This window comes from Anopheles stephensi, chromosome X, assembly GCF_013141755.1.
Source record: "Anopheles stephensi strain Indian chromosome X, UCI_ANSTEP_V1.0, whole genome shotgun sequence".
Taxonomy (NCBI): domain Eukaryota; kingdom Metazoa; phylum Arthropoda; class Insecta; order Diptera; family Culicidae; genus Anopheles; species Anopheles stephensi.
Window position 1 is genome coordinate 18,854,996 of NC_050201.1, and position 20,982 is coordinate 18,875,977.

Genomic DNA, 20,982 nt, shown 5'->3' on the forward strand with positions numbered 1-20,982 from the left:
TCCCTGGGTCCAGCAAGTCACTGTATGCCGACTGCCCTGGAGGAATAATCCGACCATACATCACGAGGTCATTTCGGAAACAGCTCCTACATGCCACGACCTTAGCCATCCTGGAGCACGAGCCACAGTCAAATTGATGACGCAACGATTCGTTTGGCTGAACATCAAAGGGAGACCCAGGAGTTTGTAAGGAGCTGTATCGCCTGCCAACGAGCCAAAGTAGGACGTCATACAAAGAGCCCTCTAGCAACATATCCGACAACCGCCGCAAGGTTCTCGCACATCAACGTGGACATCATCGGGCCCTTCCCGGTCAGCAACGGCAACCGCCACTGCCTGACCATCTTCGACCGCTTTTCCCGTTGGCCGGAAGCAGTACCGATCCCGGACATGACTGCATCGACTGTGGTTTCGGCACTGCTCTTCCACTGGATCGTCCGATTCGGAGTTCCCTCTCACGTGACTACGGATCAAGGAAGGCAGTTCGAATCTTCCTTGTTCACAGAACTGACACGAGTGCTCGGAGTGAAACATATCCGGACGACCGCCTATCATCCCCAGGACAACGGGCTGATCGAGAGATGGCATCGCACCCTGAAAGCAGCCATCTGCTGCAAGGATATGACCCGATGGAGTGAGCATCTACCACTGATTCTGCTGGGGCTACGCACCACCTACAAGGAAGACATTGGAGCATCACCGGCAGAACTCGTATACGGGACAACACTCACCATCCCCGCCGAATTCGTCGCTGAGAAGCAACCACCACCCGACCAAAGCAACTTCACTGAGACACTACGGGAAGCGATGAGCAACATTCGACCAACGAAAACCGCTTGGCATACCAATCGGACCGCATTTGTACACGCCGATCTTAACAAATGCACTCACGTGTTTGTGCGCAACGACACGGTCCGCTGACTACACCGTACCAGGGACCATACCGGATACTACAGCGAAGTCCAAAGTCCTTCCAGATTCTGGTAAATGGACAAACCTCGTGGGTATCCATCGATCGCCTGAAGCCAGCTTACATCGCCGAAGATCCACCCGAGTCGGCTCGAAAACGAACATCATTGGATATAACACCATCGACTGAGCAGTCGTCTCTAACGCAGGAACCGACGTCCAGTCCAGCATCATGGCAGACAGCTGATCCAACCGCCATCCGCAACCCACCTCCGCCGATCTTACGACAACGGACTGACGACAACATATCGACCGGCGTTACGAGATCACAGCGTAGAGTCATAATTCCTCTTCGCTATCGATAACACTGGTCTAGGAGGGGAGTACTGTAGCGACTGAGCGTCCTAGGCTAGAAACGCGTTACAGAGAAATAGTCAGGACCCAAACACTCGCAGGAAAACGCACGAAGTACGAGTTCTGGAAGGATCGGGAACCCGTCACACGAAGCGGGCCAGACGAGCACGGAAGATTCGGGAATCCGATACGCGAAGGCGGACACAAAGCGCCAGAAGGTTCTGGATACGGACACCAGAGTATAAAAACGGTGCCATATCCAAACCATGATCAGTATCGTTCCATCCACGACGAGGATCACATTTCCTGGAGGACCAACCGAGAAAGTAGGAAAGAAAACCGCTCTCAACGCACAATCGAGACGAAAAGAAGGAAGACCGCTCCCGCTCTAATCCAAGAAGGCAGGAAAGGAGGCAACGGAAAGGAAGGATAAATAAAAATTAGGACTCCGTACCGGACCATTCCTAAAGAAGGAAGACCGCTCCAGCTCTAACCCAAGAAGGCAGGAAAAAAGGAAACGGAAGGAAGGATAAATAAAAAATTAGGACTCCGTACCGGACCATCCTAAAAAGTATTAAATCACCTTCATTAAGTCAATCCAGATTCTAGTATGCCCCTATTACATATTGTTTCGACACAATGAGATTGAAGCAGTATGGTTTTGATTTTCACTAGACACTTTATTGTTACTCGTATGACGCGTAAATTTTAGATATGATTAGCAGTACGAAGGATAAAGCACAAATGGCTAATTAGGGTGGCAAACCCTTTTCATACCGTTTTTAACCATATACGCATATTAACCAATCCGTTCGATTCCCTCCTCTGTGAAAGCAGTTTTCTTCCATTTCAGCTCATTATCACAAATAGCCTCGTCACAGCTGCAGCTCGGATCCTTGAGAAAGGAATCGATACAACTACCCTCATTACCAGAGCTATCGCCAACCTGTAACAACTCACCAATTACCGATCATCCAATCCACCCGCTGGGGAATACGTCCCTCGTACTACCGCACTCCTATCATAGACTGGGAACTATAACACATTCTCCGAGGAACCGGAAAAAGCAGCCACATCATCAATAGCACCTTTACGCACCAAATCCGAACCAAATACCAGCACAATCACCACATCTTCACAGACGACTCCGTTAATCGGAAGTCTGCCGACTGTGGGATCCATTCCAACCACGATAACTGCATCATCAAACTTCCTAACCACACATCTATCTTTTCAGATGAACCAATAGCCATCCGACTTGCCGCCGACGAAGGATTTCGGACCGACATTCTGAACGACATCTTAACCGATAATGCCAGTGTTCTGACCGCTCTCGAACATCTCGAGCTTCTCTAAAGACTCTCACATCCAGATCCTTGACGACATCCCCTCATCACCTGCAATAGTTTTTTGTGGGATACCGGGCCATTTCGGAATCGACGGAAACGAAAAAACCGACCGGCTGGCCAACGATGGTCGACTCCATCCAACCGAATCACACAGCACTCTTTCGTGCCGTTACGCCATCCGCTTCACTAACCTAATAGTCGCTCAACACTGGAACATCACCTGGTACAACCTAGATCATTCATTCATTATCAGGCGCTATGCGGTCTTGGCCCGCTGCAACAATCCTCGATACCGCTCGGTACAACCTAGATCCCTCCACAAAATTTCGCTCCATCAAGTACAACACCCCACCTTGGGACGATCCCGACTCCAGCCACATTCAACGAGTGCTTTCCCGTCTACGCATCAGTCACAACCGCCTGACACACTCCTACCTTCTCGATAAATCCAGTTCTCCACTTTGCAGCTTCTGTGGAGTCGACATTACCGTCCGCCACATCCTTACCGATTGCCACGGATACACTACACACCGAGTCACCTGCCAACTTGATACTGACCTAGCCATCATACTATCACCCGACAAACAACAGCAGAACCGTCTCATTCGATTTTTACGCATCAGCAACCTGTACCGAGAGATATAAATTCATAGTGCAATAGTTTTTACATTACACGAACCATACAGGCAATATTTAAGTAATATTCGCAATAATTGTACCACACATTTAACATTAGACAGGAAAGCGAATAATGTCGCAAAGCCCGAAAGTTTCTATAAATAAAAGAAATTAAAAAATGTTAGCGTCTGGTACGTATGTTAATAAGTTTGCAGAGAAAGTAAGCCTAAGAGGAGTATGTTTCAGCATAAATAGACGAGCAAATTATAAACTAAATACAGTGAGCTAACGAGAAAGGGAAATAAGGGACAAAGAAAGATAATACGCAACAAGTTTTAGCTATGATTGTTGTTTCGTTCACTGCATCATCTAGTTCATGTGTCTGTTTATTGAAAACCCGCCACTCTCGTTTTACTTCAACCTTTATCTTTTCTTCTGTTTTGTTCCATTCGTTTTGTTCGCTTTCAATTTCTGTTTTGTCAATTATCTCTCTTGTTTCTCTATTATTTATTGGTTCTGCAGTATAAAAAACTCATTCTTGCAATCCTTGTTAACGTTCTTCTTTTCTATCTATCTATCTACTTAATCTCGTTTCATAATGCTTTAACTCATTCTCTATTTCTCTTCTTTCTCTCTTTCTCTTCTCTCTCTCTTTCTCTTCTCTCTCTCTTTCTCTTCTCTCTCTCTTTCTCTTCTCTCTCTCTTTCTCTCTCTTCTACGCTTAGTCTTTCTCATACACTCTCTTCAACTGTTCCTATCGTTGTTTTCTCAAAGCACATCAGCTCTAGATCTTTATTTTCAATTCTATACCAGCCAATATCAACCATTATCAATGATTGCTTCAACCTCTTACTTATCCCCACGTCATATTTTTCTCTCACTCTCTTTTGTTAATTTTATTATTCGCACTCACGCTCTTGGGATTTCCTCCATGTCACAGCATTTCATCATTATCGCAAGTTTGTTTTGTTAAGTGTTTGATCGTTTGTCTTACTCTTCATTGCAACCATTCATTTGCTTTGCCTTCTTTTAGGTTTCGATAAAGATTTATTTCGTTTTGTATTTTCTTTTGCTTGTTTGTAAAATAAACTTTCCCATTTATTTCTTGTTTTGCTTCTTTATACTTGCAGAAGTATGTTTAAATGCTTAATTACCTTTACACTGTTGTGGTGGATTCGAAGCGGGAAAAAAATATCCGTTAGAGGGTTTTAAATTTGCCTATGAGTGTGTTACGGGGAAAACGTTAGCTTGGTATTTTGTTTAGTTTATTTTTATAATAATTAAACATAACCCTTACACCTCCACAATGTTTTAAATGTCTTTTTGTCTTGTTCTTCTTTGTCTTGTTTCTAATGTGCTAAAAAGAATTTGAAGAACGTGGGAAAAACATCATCCATAACCAAAGCTTATGACAGATCCAACCGGGTAGTTGGGTGGTTTTGCGAGGGGGGGGGGATAGGGCATGTGTGATGGTGGGGAAGAAGGAAACATTTTTTATTCGTTTGTTTTTGTTCTTAATATTTCTACACAGCTTAAAAGCATTTTGTTCTGCAGATAAAGAGAGCATATTTAACACTGCGAGTATCTGTGTGTATATGTGCGTGTGAGAGAGATAGATGGAGAGAGAGGGGGAGAGGGAGAGAGAGAGAGAGAGGGAGAGAGAAGTGAAAAGAAACTCATAATTTTTGAAATTTTGAAAACATTTAATTATAAATCAATTGTTTTGTGTGTTGTCCTTTCAGCCAGTCTTGTATATACCTCATAATGTTTCTATAAATGTTGATGGCTGGCAGCTTCCTTTTTTGCCTACGCTTCACAAACGATCCAAATATTTACTGCCCACATCTGCAATTTACGACTTATTATCTTGCTTTCACTTTTGTCCTGATATAGAACAAAAGCAAACACACACCCACATCCACACACACAGGAGAGTTTTGAAATTGTGATCTAAACAAATCTAATTCAACCCTCTACTAATCTCTTCTTGTTCCCATAGGGATCCAACGGTAAAGCACCACGCCACACACATCACCAACACTCGCTTCCCTGCAAAGCCTTACACACGCAAACTCCCTTCCATGAGGACATTTTTCGCTCTAATTTCAATAATGTGTTTGCCTATATAATTTTATGTCATTTTGCTGTCGTGTGTTTTTCTTCTGTTTTAACATATCACGTTGATTTGCGCGCTCCGGTACAGAAATTGCTTTCGTTAGGATACAGAACAGCTTTTCTATTATATTTATGATAATAATAATAATATCTATAAGAAGTAGTAATAATTCTAATGATAATAATATTACAACAATTTAGGGGTTTAATTCGTAACTGCATAATTACAGATAGCTTTTCATATCGTGTACACACATTAGAAGTTTCGTAATTTCTGCGTGCCCTGGGATTTTTGTTACTCTACAGCATTTGCGCCATAACAATGGCATCGTATTTGTTTTGCTTTTTCATTACTTATTTTCCATCTTATGCACTCTGTATGTCATGTAGTGTCATTTACTACACTTAGCGGTGAATAAATCGGTCATCGGTAAATGATGGTTCTTATTAGTTAATTAGTTTCATTACTTGTGTTTTTTTTTCGGATCTCTATTGTCGCATTAAACTGTATAAACTTATTCATAATGTGTCACTCGTAACATTCGGAAACGATTTCAAAAAACCAAAAACAAATCAAATTATGATATGATATATTCATCGAACTTCCCTTCTAAAAAGTCGGGTGGAAAGGAATGCCTTGTATTGGAGGTTTTGGGGGGAGTACTTTAGGTTGAGATGAGTCGTGTTTTTTTTCACCTCATAATAGTATTAACCATAGTTTTTTTTTGGCAAATTAAGTTTTCAAAGCAATTGAGGATTAATATTACACAATACTGCCGCTAGCACCCAGAGCACGCTGAGCTCATCGTAAAAGTGAAAACACTTTTGAGCAAACAAGACAACCACTTCCATTTCACGCCCGGTATACTATAAGCAACTCGCACATCTATATAAGAGCATCAACTAAACCTTCATAAATGATTTGCAAATTTTGACAATTGTTTGAACAACGAACTTTCTTAGGAATGTTCCGCTTCTGAACTTGGTGCTTTTATTGTGCCCTTTATTCTTCAGTTACTTACAACCACGGGTGGAAACCTGTCAAGGGTCATCACACTCGGTACATGCATTCAATTCGATTCTATTTTAGCGTTATTTCACATCTGTTCTTAAAACATAAAATACCAATCATCATGACTATGCGTGCTTTCATTCATCGAGAAAATTAAAGAGAAACTTGCAGTAAAAAAGGGATATAGATTTGTTGTGGCAAATTTACTTGTTTTCAACGCTTCGTTAAATATTATTATTTTGCTTCTTTTTTTTATCGGCGTTAAAAAAGACATTGGGTTTGGTCACATTACTCACGCCATATTGTTACCTACGCAAGATCAAACGATAATATTTCCAGTGCCCGAACTGTAAACTTGTTGAGGAGTTGCGGTGAAAGTGATTAATACAGTAGTAGTAGTCATAATGAGTTGTTTGCTTCATCTAACAAAATAGTTACAGTAAAGCTAAATGAGACGACGTTTGGATCACGTGATAATGATTCTAGATTCATGTTCCACCAGGAAGAGACTCGAACCATTCAGCACGAAGAAGCGAAGAGGAATTTTTACAACTTGTTCAAGGCAATTAAATGACGTCTGAGCTGTTGAAGATCAATTGCAGTCATGGGTTAGCAGAATGAAGCGAGTTTATTGTAAACGGATGCGTGGCCTGACTATGGCAGCAAGAAGTACTGAGCTAGGAACTGATCAAAAAGCAGAACGTACCACAGAGAAAAGGTGTGGAAAAATCGATGATAGCTTGTATGTAAAAAATGATATTAAAACTAATGCAACGAAATTAAAAAAGAAAACACTTTCCACGACAAGTGTTCACAAGCAAAATGCCACAGAACAATACGAGGTAAAAAGCAGAACTAAAGATTGCCAATAGAAAAAATATATAAGTTACTACACTAATGTTATGCAACGCTACATTTTTACAGTTCCTTTGAAGATTTTGATGGACGTTGATTTGGTTCTCTCGGCGTGTACGGGCTCGCACGTCCGCAAGGTTGACGGTTAGTGCATGTGGAGAGGCCCATAACTCGTTCTCAGTTGGTGTATTAGTATAGTTAAGGAAAACGTGAAACGCGTCCATAACACTGCACGATTGGCTTTACTTGCGATGGCTCAATTTAGCTGCTTGTGACACCATCTCCTCTTGAGATAATTTCGTACGGAACTCGGACATTAGATCCTTGAAAGAATTGGCAACTTCGGCAAGCTGTGTAAAGAGCTCCTCTCCGCGCTTACAGTAGGCTATGGATAAAAGAATACAACAGTTAGTTAGATTCGTATAGCATTAATAACATTACCGATGACCAATGATAAGGACATTCTAGTAAGTTATAGTAAGATATTCATTGAAATCTGTGCTCACAAGTATGTAATTTATACGGTGTCCAAATTTTTTTTAAACTTTCGTGGATATTAACTTTCGTGGCAACAAGCATCTCGATGTTTTTGTTTTTTTTATACAATTTCTCCTATTTTGTTCATCCTGAAGTCTTTAGAAGGTTTCCTTAGTATTTCAATAATAGTCCCAAGGAATCGTATTTAACGATTTTCCTTCACCATGCTTTCGAATTTTGGCAGCTATTCATTCCTTGGTGTAAGTTTGTAGCGCTCTCGACCTTTTTTAAATTTTTGAGAAATCTTTCCTACTACAAACTACAAAAAATACGGGCAAACCCTTCAACAATAAAAAAAACATCATTCTTTTCGAGAGTTGTACACAAAAATTCAAATGTTTGCTGGTATATTTTTATATATCTTTTTCAGGAACACAAAAAACATATTTAGCATGAATTAACATTGCTTTTCTGTGGAATAGATAATTTACTTTTTTCTATATAATTGTATCGCTTTGCTCGATATAACGAGTGTTTAGTATACAATTGGAGAAGCGATTTTACTCATTACAAAATCATTTCGATCCATTCCGACATTAAATAAAAAACCAAAAAAAAAATTATACTCTTACCATCTTGATCGTAATCCACCAGATTCGTGAGGTTGTACAGTTCCTTTGCTTCTGGCAAGAACCTTTCCAGAAATTCGTTTACACGCTGATGATTATCTAGCACTTCCTCTTCTTTCTGCTGCAAATCTGATATGGCCTTATGTTGATTATATAGCTCCATCGTCATCTCGTTTTCCTGCGTATAAAGGGTATGATTACTTAGTCTTTGTCGAAAGAACGTTTGAAAAAAAAAACGTTGCACATCCACTTACGTTAAGCGAACGTAGCTGTTCTAGGTCGTTGAAGTTGTGTACACCGCCATTGACGGGTTCATCGCCTTCAATCAAATCCTCTTCTGGGTCGACCCGCTCGTCCGGGTCGATGACGGCCAGTTCCTTCACGCGGTACGCGTACCGGAGAGTGTTGAGTGTGTGCTCACACGATGTCATCCCGGGCGCAATCATCGCAATCATGCAGGTTCTTATATTTTTGCCGATAAACGAATCACGAAGGACTTTCGTCAAGACGCTGCCACGGTACGGAAGATGCTTTTTGCGCCCGAGTGCGCGAATGCATTCTTTCAGCGATAGGAGCGATTTGTTGATTTCCGAACTTTCTGAGCGAGTGCGCCGATTTTCAGAAACCGTGTCCGCGCCTCTCTCGTTACCGGCCAGATCGATGAAGGAAAATTTGCCGTGTACCTTGGTAGTTCCCTTCACGCGCAGCGTGAGCGAAAAGATGGCATGTGAGCGAGACGAGTTCGAGTTTGCCGCAGTTTGACCGGATGTTCGCAAGTTTGTGCCACTACTGATGATGGCCTGAACCTCCTCTACCGAGTAGACTTCACGTTCCGTCAAACCAACAACCTGTACCTGTTTCTTCCCATCTTCTAGGACGCGTGCCTTATTCTTGTTCGACAAGAGATCGAAAACCTGCGAGAAACAAAAGGAAAGAATCGTTGTGAGAAAGTTCCGATCTACTGCCTAGGCAGTCCATCTCAGCACACGTACATTGCCGCAATAGATTTCGTAGAAGCTTGCCGAAACGACAAGATTGTTCGACCTATACTTAGAGCTTTGCAGTAGTTCGAAAATGTCCCTTGTAGCTAACCCATAAATGCCATTATTGCTATCCTGGGAGCGACCGTTAAATGTGCCGCCCATCGTATGCGTCTTGCCAGACCCAGTCTGACCGTATGCGAAACAGGTTGCCATCGCTCCTTCAAACACTGCTTGGACCAATGGTTTTGCGGTATACCTATAAAGCAGCAGTTGAAAATGCAAACAAAGTATTGAATATTATGAAACTTCCACTCGCCATGTGCAAACAACAGAAATGTGCTACACCTACATGTAAACCATCTCATTGGAACAAGTTTCGTCAAAGGTGTAATCGAACCGGAACTTCTGATTGTCGAGATATTTCGTAAGATCGACCTTTGCCTTCGGTTCGTGCACGATCAGCGTATTCTTGTTAGGTATGCACACCACATCTACTTCCTTGCGCGTCATTTCCTTCTGGTTAAGCGGCCGCTTCCGCACGCACACCGTTATCTGATGAATGTCAACCGGTTGGCCTTCCACTAGCGGCCTGAAATCGATCGTGCTCTGGTACTCCCGGATCATGTTGATAAATTCCCAGTTGGGGTTACCGCCATCCTGATTCATCAAGGCGTTTTTCTTTTCGCGCATCACTTTAAACATGTCGCGCTGCTTGATCCGGTTTTCCTCCATCATGCCGACAGTAACGACGCAGGAAGATTTGCGCGGTATCGAACCGGCGACCGAATTGTTCGTGACCGTGTTGACTTGGGCAGTAGTCGGTGCGGCCGCTTGCTGCTGCTGCTGCTGCTGCTGTACATTGTTCACTATGGACATTTTTCCCAGAGCCTGCCAAATACATGATTGATTGATGACGATCGATAATGTTACATGCATTAATAATAAATACCTTCGGCTGTGTTCTGGATTCCGTTGCTGGCTCTACCATTCTGTTGGTGGTTATTGTAGAACGACCAATGTGATTGTTGCTGTTGTTGTTTCGTGCGGCTGGAATAGATCAATAAATAACACCATTTAACAAAAATATATTAAAAACCGTAGTCTTATGATGGTTACTATACAAACGGATGGTTTGCATTCTGCCTGTTTCCTTATGTTCTTCAACTCCACTTCAACAAAGGGCTTTCTCTGTAGTTCTCAGAGCACCTGCCACAGACACTATCGGTCCTGTTTATAACATACTCCACCTTTCTGATAGCTCCCAATTTTCTAATAACAAACCAACTGTTCATGTTTAAATGTTTAGAGTCATTATATCCTTAGAGTTTATGCGTGTATTCTATGCATAGCACAGCGAAATCCCACATATGAATGTAGATGTTCTTTCGTGAGCAAATTTACATACTTATTAGAAACCTGACCAATCGTAGGTACCACCTATCTTTCTAGACTAGAAAGGCTGTTTGTAGAGAAGCTGAGTAATTTGATTACTAGTGACTGGCGAACACACATCTAAATTAAAGTGCAAACTATTGACGGAGAAGATTGTTATAGACTAGAGCATTCGTCTGACTATCAGGACTGGAGAGCACCTATCCTATCTTAGCGTTTTCTCATTTTTAAAACTTTGCGATTCACCCTACCCACAGTAAGGCCACGATGTGTCCATTATTTCTGGAAGGGAAATCTTTTTCATGATTTTTTAAGAATTTGAGAAAATAAGGAGAGGTGGAAGTATAAGTAGAGCTTCTTTGATATGAGATATGAGCACGCGGAGAGTGTAATCGTGTGCGATACGAAACATGAAAAGAAACGAGCAAGAAAACTAACTGCGATAGATCATATTTAAGAATACTGTGTCGGTGTAAAGGTCATGTTCCCAAATTTGCCTGATTGAAATATTGAAAAAACAAATCCGCACACTCAATTTAGATTAAACGTTGTTATGAGATGGCCTAATCGATTTGCGTAGTTTAAATAATCTTAGCCATAGTCTTGATTTTTTAATAATCAAATTATAAGTGACCTAATAAAATATTAAACTATTTTTATGAATTCGCAATCCACATAACTTCTAAATATTTAATTATTCAGAATGTATACCATCCGTTCGTATTTAGGATTGATTAAATAGCTATGGAAGCTATTCACAGCAAGTCAAGATCGCGTATAGTGCCAGAAAAGAAGATATAACTTCGATTGAGCTAGCGTTTTCGCTAACTTAGCGAGCTAGACAGATCAAAATCAACCTAACGAAAGAAAGGGGTCAAAATCTGGAATATCCAACTAAAAACTTCAGAAGCAATACGGCCAGTCCGTTTTTTATATTAAAAAAAAAAACTAAACACTTCAGACATATCAGACATTCAGACCTTGTTTCGTGAAAGTCCAAAATAAAATATGTTGGGCCCACTACTTAACAAAAACTACTTTCATATCACCATCATAGTAATGACACTCTTCAGAAGTTTGAAATTTTTAATTCAACCGTACACTTCGTCAAGCCGTAATCCTAAAAATATAAATAAACCTACACTAACTCATCAAAGATCAAAGCAATTCTATCGCAACAAAATTGCAGTTTTCACGCAAATCTTTGTTTCTGCTGCAAAATATTCCTTGAAAAATGCAAAAATGCGTAAGATAAAAAAATCAAATGCAAATTGCGCTACATAAAGCATTTTGTTTTTTCATTTTCAACTGCAGCATGTTGTTTAGTTGTTGCAAAAGCCTGCCACATTTAGTGCTTTTAGAACTTATAAGAGTTCAGTTTTTTACAGCTAGAATGCAACGCCATAAATTCAGTGACTAAACAACGGAGTAAGAACAGAAATTATTAACATTTCTTTTAATTCATTGTAAAGATTTTTTACAGAAAATGGGGGGGGGGGAATATAAAGCCTACACCTACCGACAACAGTTTCATTGCTAATCTGAAGAATGAGCACAGAAACCTATACTGGTTTACACCAAAAACGATAGTAACAAAGTAGTTTGACACGATTATCGTTCTTGCTACTTCCCTAAACTGAATATTCCTTCCAAATATATTCCGGTTAAGGTGAAAGATGCGGCGAGTTAAAAACATGCCCAATAAATCTTAAGGATTTAACGGGAGCATATATATCAACACACCACTCTTGGCTATTGGGTGAAACTCATCCGGTACTGAGTTTGGATGCTAGCAAACAATAAGAAAAAAGAACAACAACACAGCTGTTTAGCGAGTTCTCGCGGTGTGTGAATGAAGCGTCTCTTTAGGTCAATGCTGCCTTCAATCCTTAAGAAGCTTGTGTGGGGTACAGCGGTGGTAAAATACAGGGGTTTTCAGATCAGACAGCATCGTCAGCATATTTAATTAATGCGATGAAAATGTCCCGACTATGCATGATCAAACAGATAAATCAGATCTATACCAAGATAAAACGCAGTAATTGCTTTACTGTCCACCTAAGAACATGTTACTACAATTGTATGCTCGGTGCGTGAGTTGTAGACTGTATTGATTCTCGTCCTTCGTTTTACAGGCTTATGTGTTTGACCTGGTCAATCCTTTATCTTTCTTGAAGACTGTTCCTTTTATTTCACCTTTGTCTTGCCTCAATTGGAGCCCTACATTTTGATTGGACCACCTTGGAGTCCGCGTCCGATTGCATTAGAGCTCTGAACAACTACTAGACTAGCGAATCAAACTAGAAATCTAGCTTTCTACCGCAGCAGCTACATCAACCGGTGATTGGCAAACACCAACAGGAATACATGTGTTGCGGGAGAGGGCATTCTAGTGCACCTCGACCGTCCCAAAGCAAAAGAGTGAACCATACGAAAACAAAGAAACCCCCTCCGGTCCCTTGATGCTAAATAACCGTTATAGCGGGATGGAAAGAGCACCAAAAAAGAATCAACAGGGCATACGAAAGATCTCGCGACAAGTGAAAGAAGAACGGTAAGAAATTGGGAACAATAATATGCCCGGACCGGAACGGGAAAGCTATCCCCTCAAAATACCAAACCAAAAGAGGCAAACCAGTTTCGAAAAATTCAGTTCAGCAGCACTTTCTTTACGTTCCTACGGGAGACGAGACATTAGCAACGAACCACCAAAAAGGTATAAATGATAGTGGAAAAGTTAGTTCCAGCGTCAGAATATCGAGAAACCGCAAGACAACCGGTAAGATTGCGTTGTGTGTGCAGTGTCGATTTTCCCGGCCCCGTTTTTTGTGTGTTTGAAGCTCAAAGCTGCTAGGACGGGTTAGTAGGTCGGTTTGATTTGTGTAGTTTGAAACTTCCAATCCCTTGTTGACGTAGGTTTTTGTTTTGTTTTGTTTAATTCAGTGTTGATAGTGTGAATATCGTTTGATCTAGAGTGTGAAGAGTGTGTTTTGTATATCGTACGCTAAAATGAAACGTCCAGTGATGTCAATACTGTCCATGGTCTTGCTGCTAGTAGTGGGTCAGGTTGCTACAGAAGCCGATTCAGGATCGCAGGAACAAACCACCGTCACGGTACCTCCGACCAGTCCGAATCCCACTGAGCCACTCCCTTTCGATGGTAAGTGTGGTAAGCAGTTTTATATCGGCCGTTGCAACTACTCTAACAGATTCTTTACATACGCACAGAAACCACGGTGGAACGGTTCTTCACCGCCGTCAAAAGCCAACTACAATGCGGTTATCCAATGTTTGGTGTCCCTTCGCTGGTACCATTGAAACTAAGCTACACTCTCAAGACGTCGTTCGATTTGCTTTCGCTGAAGAAGTAAGCGATGAATCAAAACTTAGGCCTATCACACCAACTCACGCGCTAAAGTAAATTCACTTTGTCACTATCAACAGGATCAGTGTTGTGGCGTCGAACATTACCGTGCACGGACTGAACGAGTTCAGCTGGGATCCATCACGGACACGGTTCACACGAACAGCCGCCACAGTACCACTTTCCTTCCCAAATGTGACAGCATTCGCGCACACCTCGTTGAACGGTGCCAACGGGACGTCCTTCGTCGAGTTGCGCAATGTTTCCGTACGGCTGGACGCGCAGTACGAAGAAAAGGATGATCTGCTGTACGTGACTGAGCTCAGCGGTTCTATACTGCTCGAGGACGCGAAGGTAATGCTCTTCCCGCGTTCAACCCGAACCAATAATTAATCATTTTCCATCCCGGCTAGGTGAAGATTGCCTCACTCTTCCCGAAAAGCGCAAAACTGAGCAAGATTTGGAACAAGGCCATCGGCAAATCGCTACCGATTTTGGTGGAGCTATTCAATGGTGGCAAACTGAAGATCGAATATCTCAGCCGGTTGCTGAGCGGTGCCAAGTTCTACGCGATGAACACGATCAACAATGCACTCAACACGCATAACCTCAACTTTGACCGGTTGGTGGAAAGTATGTTGAAATTCGCCGACGGTACATCCGATTCCCTCCAGTGTGAAGAATCTGCAGCGATGAACGGAAACGAACTTGTTGGATGGCAACGAGCATAAAACAAACACACCGGAGCGCGAACTATTATATATGTTTTTGCTCGGGAATCTCTTGCACATTAAAGATGCCCTATGTAACCGACCTATACGTACGTGCTGGTTTGCAGTAAGGGCAACGATTTATCCTAATAAAATATTTACAGTAATTATCCGAGCCGGCTGCCTCAAATCTCAACTCCAAACAATCAAATTGACAGTGCGCACTTTTTTCCATCCTTCAACCATACGCGCTAAACGGCACACAACCATCGGTCAAAAACACACCGAAAATTGGTAGGAACCGATAGTAAGCTTGGCTACAGGCGGTCTGGTTATCCAATATGAAAGGAGTACGAACCTCACGAACCAAATTACACTTAGCTTTTTTTCATGGTGTAATTTTTGTTCCTTGTTTTGTCCTCTTTTTGTGAACGATAATAACAAAATGATTAAGAATGACAGAAAGACAAGCACTATGGCATAAAAATCCAATGTTTGTATACCTACAAAGTAAACTCTTAATCTTGTGTTTCAATACACTATTGAAATTGTTCCGTTTTTAATAGCGTTTTCCTACTATAGATTTTCCTTACGCAGCTATATTTATGCACAACAAAATATAAAGCAGTAGATCAATACTTGACAGAAGGCATAAATTGCCGTACCCGACGTCAGCTGTACCCGTTCGTACAAAAATCGATCACAAAGGGGCCCCCAACAATCTTTAGTTGGCGCTTTCCTATGACTCAACGCTTATCTATGAGTTCTTCCCGTTCAAAGGACACAGACACATGCATCATCAAGTTCCGAACGCCAACTACAAACTCACCACCTCCACCTCTCCTCTTAACACTCTCTTACCCAACCGTCGGTGAACCATAGAAACCAATGCCACCAATACGAAAGGATAATGTTGAATGCCACACGATTGTCCTCTGCACTACTCGACGACACTGCAACTACTGGCGGCTGTGTGTGGTTTGCTTTCCCGATTCACACGCACCCCAAACATACGACGGGAGGAGATTGTAGGATAATAAGCCCCGGTACTATGGTGGTAACCGTGCGAAACACGAACGGATGGCGCACACGACCATGAAGCAATTTCCTTATCCTTTTTCCATTGCCCATCATGCCTACTCCTTTCAGCAACCGTTCGCTTTAATCGTTTTCGTACGACCCCGTTGCATTCTCTCCATTTCTCTTAGCTTGTTCGGTCACCGGACGAGCGTGAGTCTGGGTGACTGCGTGCGTGACCAGAAGGACCAGCAAGGAGAAGGTTCACGTTTTTCTAGTCATTTAATGTTTCATCCCTTCACACGTGGGTAAACCATAAACGATTGACAACCTTTACGAACTTGACGGATATTCACATACGCATACATACACATTTCAAAAACAAATCTGCAACAAAAGTTTCTTTTTCTCGCGTCATCATAAAAGCTTTATGAGTACTGTGATAGGAAAAAATTCATTGGTTATTATTACGTCGCCTCTCCCAACGTACATATACAATCAACCATACACGAAAAACGTTTGTGCACACATTCACATCAGCAAATTTATGTGGAAAGGATAAGGTTGCTGTGCATGTTTTGTCACGTAGGAAAGGGAAAACAAATATGCAACAAACAGCAATTAATGTACTAGTCTAGCAGATGAACCGCAGTAAGTGCTACCGAGTGTCATTAGTATTTCAATGACCTTTCCAATTTGCTTCTTCCTGAGCATAGTTGCAAAGGTACCTTTACATCCTAATGATGATATGGTCAGCGCGAATCTCTAATTTCCCGATCAACACAAGTTTTGTGTTAAGCTTATCCCGCGAAAACACGGTGCAGGCTTTGGGATCATGAAGCTTTAAACGTGCAAGGGCAACATATCCTCACGAGTCTATTGTTGTTTAATGATCGGCATTGCACAGGCATATATCTGGAATATAACATACGGCTCAATTACTCAATAACTTGAGTGAGTTGCAAAAAATGTTGATCAGATCAATTGCACTTAAAACATTCCACTTCTACTTCCTTAAGAGCTATTTAAGAGGGAGTTTCAGAACGATGGCGAGGCGTGTTCGTTGCCAGGTACAATGAAATATATAAACATATATCCTAGCATCGTTTCACTAAGAGTTCGTGAAAGCTAAACAGGCGTAATTACCATTGACTATGCGACCGGTACTGGTTGTTTCCATGCGGTTCAACTGACCACTGACCATGGTGGGACGACTGAAATCAGAAGCTACCGGTTGCCCCGCTTTGGCCGATTCTGCACGTTGCGCCATCAGGTTCTGGAAGCGAATTACGGCTTGCGTTTTATTCTGCATCGTTTCCGATCCGGATTGTATTAACAGTTTGATTGTGAAGATGTTAATCGTTGTTGTTAAGTATATGGATCCGTTACGATGCGGTTTGAACGAGTAGTTTGATTGATGGTTGTTGTTGTTGATACAGCACAGGATGCAACGTTTCCATACACAGTACAAGTAACGCGATGTCCAATATATCCGTATAGATGCGTGCAGGAAAGATGAAAAAAACAAAAACATCAGATTACTATAACGCAATAGAATATTTTCTCACACAATATAGAAAAAGTTTCTAAAAAAGTCTTAAAAACACTTTAAAAGGTGACCAGATTGCACACCATGCCAAGTATTGGAGTGTGTGGTGTTTAAGTGTTCCAAAGGCGGAAAAGGAAGAAACCCCTTGTGCTACATTAACTGGTGCATGTTACATAAAGCAGTAAAATTAATACAAGATATACAAAGCAAAAAACACAAAACCACATTATAAAAATATCGAATTGAGAAAAACAAAACCAAACCATACCAGCGCGTACTAAGGCAAACACTAGAACAGGCAAGTCAAACATACGGTTCGCAAAAGAAAGACGAGAGCATCGATTACAGGCACAATATTTGTTCCAATATGGCTCGGCATGAGTTTAATACCACCAACACTAGAAGCATTGAAGTGATAAAACACAGGAAACTAAAACTAAAAACAAAAAGTCACTGCCAAACAACACGCTACGGTTTCGAGTAGATTCGGATTGGGTTAGTATTGAATCATTATCACACTTGCTCATTTAAATCCTGTCCTTTTCCTAATAGGACGATACAAGATATGAATACAGTCTAGATTTTCCAACGTGTACTCAAGACACTTTGGAGATGATGGGTAAAGGGATGTCGTGTTCTCCACATAGCTGTCCCGTTACAGAATCAATTTTACCGAAGTATTGCCATTTTTGAAATAAGGGATATCGTAATTTTCTGCCGATATACCTATTTTAGAAAATATGTTACATTTTCTCTGAGCAATTAGTTAATCTTATCAAACCCGATAAGAGGTTTATAAAACTTTTTGTTTTATGTCTTGATTGAAAAAACCAGAAAACAAATATTCAAACACTTTTTTTTTATTTCTAATTAGACGGCTTGGCGCCGTATTGACATATTCAAACACTTATCTTCTACAAAAAAGAACAAAATGAAACAACAAAAAACTAAACGGCAAAGCAAAAGGCGTTGAAGTGGTAACAGTCGGTGGTGGTGCTCGGGTGAAAACCGTGTGATGAACAGATCACTACTACTGTCAGAAGTGTATAAGTGATGTAAAGAAGATGCCGGAAATGTAAAGATTTGGATGTAAAGGTGAAGGTTCTTGCGGTGTTTAAGAGTATGATTTGCTAGCCGCCTACCGTTTGTTCTAGCTGGGCATCCTCTTCGTCCTCGATGGAACTCGAACGCTATCAGAAGGATGGGGTATGATTGTTTAAATTAAGGTTAAGGTTAGTTAGATAACGTTGTATGATATATTTTGAATAACGAAAAAAAAACACACGCACACACACGAAAACATACACAGATGATACGGATGTATGAGCATCATAATACGAAAGAGAAATAGGAAATTTATGCACGTTTGATGTATTGAAACAAGCGGTGTTAGAAACAAAACATGGAATTACATAGAAGACAGAAAGAAAAAGGGAAAGAAAAAGAGAGAATATATGGTTAGTTTTATATGATGGAACAAGGATAATATAAAGTCGTATCACAGTAGTTAAATGGACACATTGTCATTACTCATATTGGCTGCGAATTTTGATTAAGCTCCGGGTGGTTGTGCAATTTTGTTACACATTTAACTGAATTTGATAAATTTAATTGATATGTTTGTAACCTTGTGTGCCTAGTTTTGAATGGTATTTGTAGAAGAAGTGTATTTTCTTGAGATTTTTGCCAACCAAACGAGGTTTTGCGTATCGTAACAAGATATAAGCTTTTAATAAAGATCGTTACGGCGCATGGAAAGCCCGTTTTAAACAGCACTCTGTATAACTGGCGCATAATTTAGAAAGGCGTTGAATTAACTGAATAGACTTGATTAACAACTTTAATGTCGGTGGCCATTCGACGCATCAAAATCTCAAATACATCTGTGGTTTGTGTACTACAACCAGACGCTACCTTGTCGGCTTCCTTCTTGATCTGTTGCTCCACATCATCACGCTGCTCCTTCGGCGATCCAGCGCCAACCATTTGACCGTTACGTTCGTTATTATTTATGTCCTTCCGCTTGACTCTTGGTACGCGTTGTCGCAGCACATGGGCGGCCAACGGTTGACCAGGATCATGAAAATTGATTTCAAAGTATATTGGAAACATGCTAAGAAACACTACACCCCACTGTTGTGTAGATTAGATTGCCGTGCTCCACACAGATAACCGTTTGCTTCTGCCTCTCAAGCGTAAATCGAAGCCTAAGTTAAATGATTTTGCCACTTGAGAAACCGACGGTCATTCACAGAGCTCAGTAGAACATCGTAAAACATTCGGATTACGATAAAAAAAGAATAATCCTTGTAGATTTCACGCAAGACGAGAAAAATAAATAAATACGTGCACTCGCGTTCGTATTCGAAATTTCACTGGAGCTTCTCTCCTTCAGGGCGTACATTTCTATCTGCCGGCCTTATTTCTTCCAACCCAATCAGTGAGTTGCCATGGATGCAACCGTATTTCGGTAGTTTGTTTTGTGTTGGAAAACCTCGCATCATATCGTTCGAGACAGGAACGAAAAAAATGCATACAACTTAGATACCTCGTTCTTCCGCAAAAGTACGCTTGTGATTGCGTAATCTAAATTCCATTCTCATCCCATGTTCGGCCTTGTCGTGGTCTGTGACCGTGTTACCCCGGCAGGGCGTTGTGGTACCTTAACTACCGAAAGCGGACCGACACCATGATGGGTAGAACTTGTTATGACAACGAAAAAAGGAAAACCAGACTGGTGTAAATAAAATGGTGATTATAAAAAAAAACACGCGTTCATTTTTCATCTCTTTTGTTCGGTCGGGCTGTGAATTGATATGCGTAGAATACTAAAATAAGTTCATATATCGATCGTCTTATAACGTTGTTCATTTGTTCCAAAACCAAAAATCATTCATTTTTTTATTCATTGGAAGAATCAAAACTTAAATATAGCTATCCGCCAGTGTACTTTTTCCGAATGCTGGTAGGACAGAGCCGTTTTGATAGGGAAGTCTGTAGTTCAGAACGAAAAGTGCATTACGTTTTTGAATTGGCAATTCGTAGGTACACATTATGGAATCCTTTGTTTTAGCGAACATTTACACAAAAACCTAATTTTATGATATGTTCATGAAATTTTAAACTAAGATATTGAAAGTGAATAATATTACAATGTAAATTTTCAATATTAAGTACAATCGCTAGTTGATGATAAAGCTTTTGCTAATTTGATCAAATTCGTAAATTATGATTATTTCCAGTTTTATACAAAAAGGAAAATTTATAAAAATTTTAGGTCGCTCTCGTTCGATTAATGACGAACTCCCAACAAAAGGGAAATCAGTGCAACATAAGTAAGCGTGCACAACGAGTTAAAAATGGGGTCTATGATGACTTAAGTACTTTTTTATGTTTATGCTCTGACGTTTAGTGGCTGAAATGCTACTTGCTATCCATAAAAACCACAGAGCAAAACTTGACACCGCCCAATAACGAAGATAACTAGTTAACTGCTTTATATAGTGACTTATTCTATTTTAAGTGCATGAATTCTTCCAAAAATGTTGCAAGTAATTGCTGATAAGATATGTTAATGGTAAGTGTAGCCTAAGCTGCAGGATAACTATGAAGGTTATTTTTAATTCAACGATTGATATTTCTAGTGCGC

General features: G+C 40.9%; 2 protein-coding genes across 10 annotated transcripts in view; one reads left to right on the plus strand and one right to left on the minus strand.

Annotated features, from left to right (window-relative positions):
- Nucleotides 1–3,615: 3,615 nt before the first annotated feature.
- Nucleotides 3,616–20,982, minus strand: part of LOC118512366 (kinesin-like protein Klp10A) — a 39,123-nt gene continuing 21,756 nt past the window's right edge. For 3 of the 5 annotated variants that reach the window (XM_036056724.1, XM_036056715.1, XM_036056695.1), the window contains 8 exons: nt 18,476–18,523; nt 16,931–17,090; nt 10,251–10,348; nt 9,651–10,189; nt 9,311–9,557; nt 8,573–9,232; nt 8,322–8,496; nt 3,616–7,597 (listed from right to left, as the gene is read on the minus strand). In XM_036056724.1, the coding sequence (XP_035912617.1) occupies nt 7,455–7,597; nt 8,322–8,496; nt 8,573–9,232; nt 9,311–9,557; nt 9,651–10,189; nt 10,251–10,348; nt 16,931–17,090; nt 18,476–18,523 (2,070 nt within the window). In that variant the 3' untranslated portion in view covers nt 3,616–7,454. The remainder of the gene's footprint in view (nt 7,598–8,321; nt 8,497–8,572; nt 9,233–9,310; nt 9,558–9,650; nt 10,190–10,250; nt 10,349–16,930; nt 17,091–18,475; nt 18,524–20,982) is intronic. The other 2 variants (XM_036056735.1, XM_036056705.1) reach the window with 1 other exon arrangement.
- LOC118512725 lies at nt 13,412–14,942 on the plus strand. Of its 5 annotated transcripts, none has more exons than XM_036057610.1 (5): nt 13,412–13,472; nt 13,637–13,853; nt 13,922–14,060; nt 14,138–14,411; nt 14,471–14,942. In XM_036057610.1, the coding sequence occupies exons 2-5, from the start codon at nt 13,703–13,705 to the stop codon at nt 14,786–14,788; spliced, it is 882 nt and encodes a 293-aa protein (XP_035913503.1). In that variant the 5' UTR covers nt 13,412–13,472; nt 13,637–13,702; the 3' UTR covers nt 14,789–14,942. The 5 variants fall into 5 exon arrangements, with proteins under 5 accessions (XP_035913503.1, XP_035913486.1, XP_035913494.1 ...); XM_036057593.1 differs by having other exon boundaries at nt 13,456–13,560; XM_036057601.1 differs by having other exon boundaries at nt 13,456–13,552.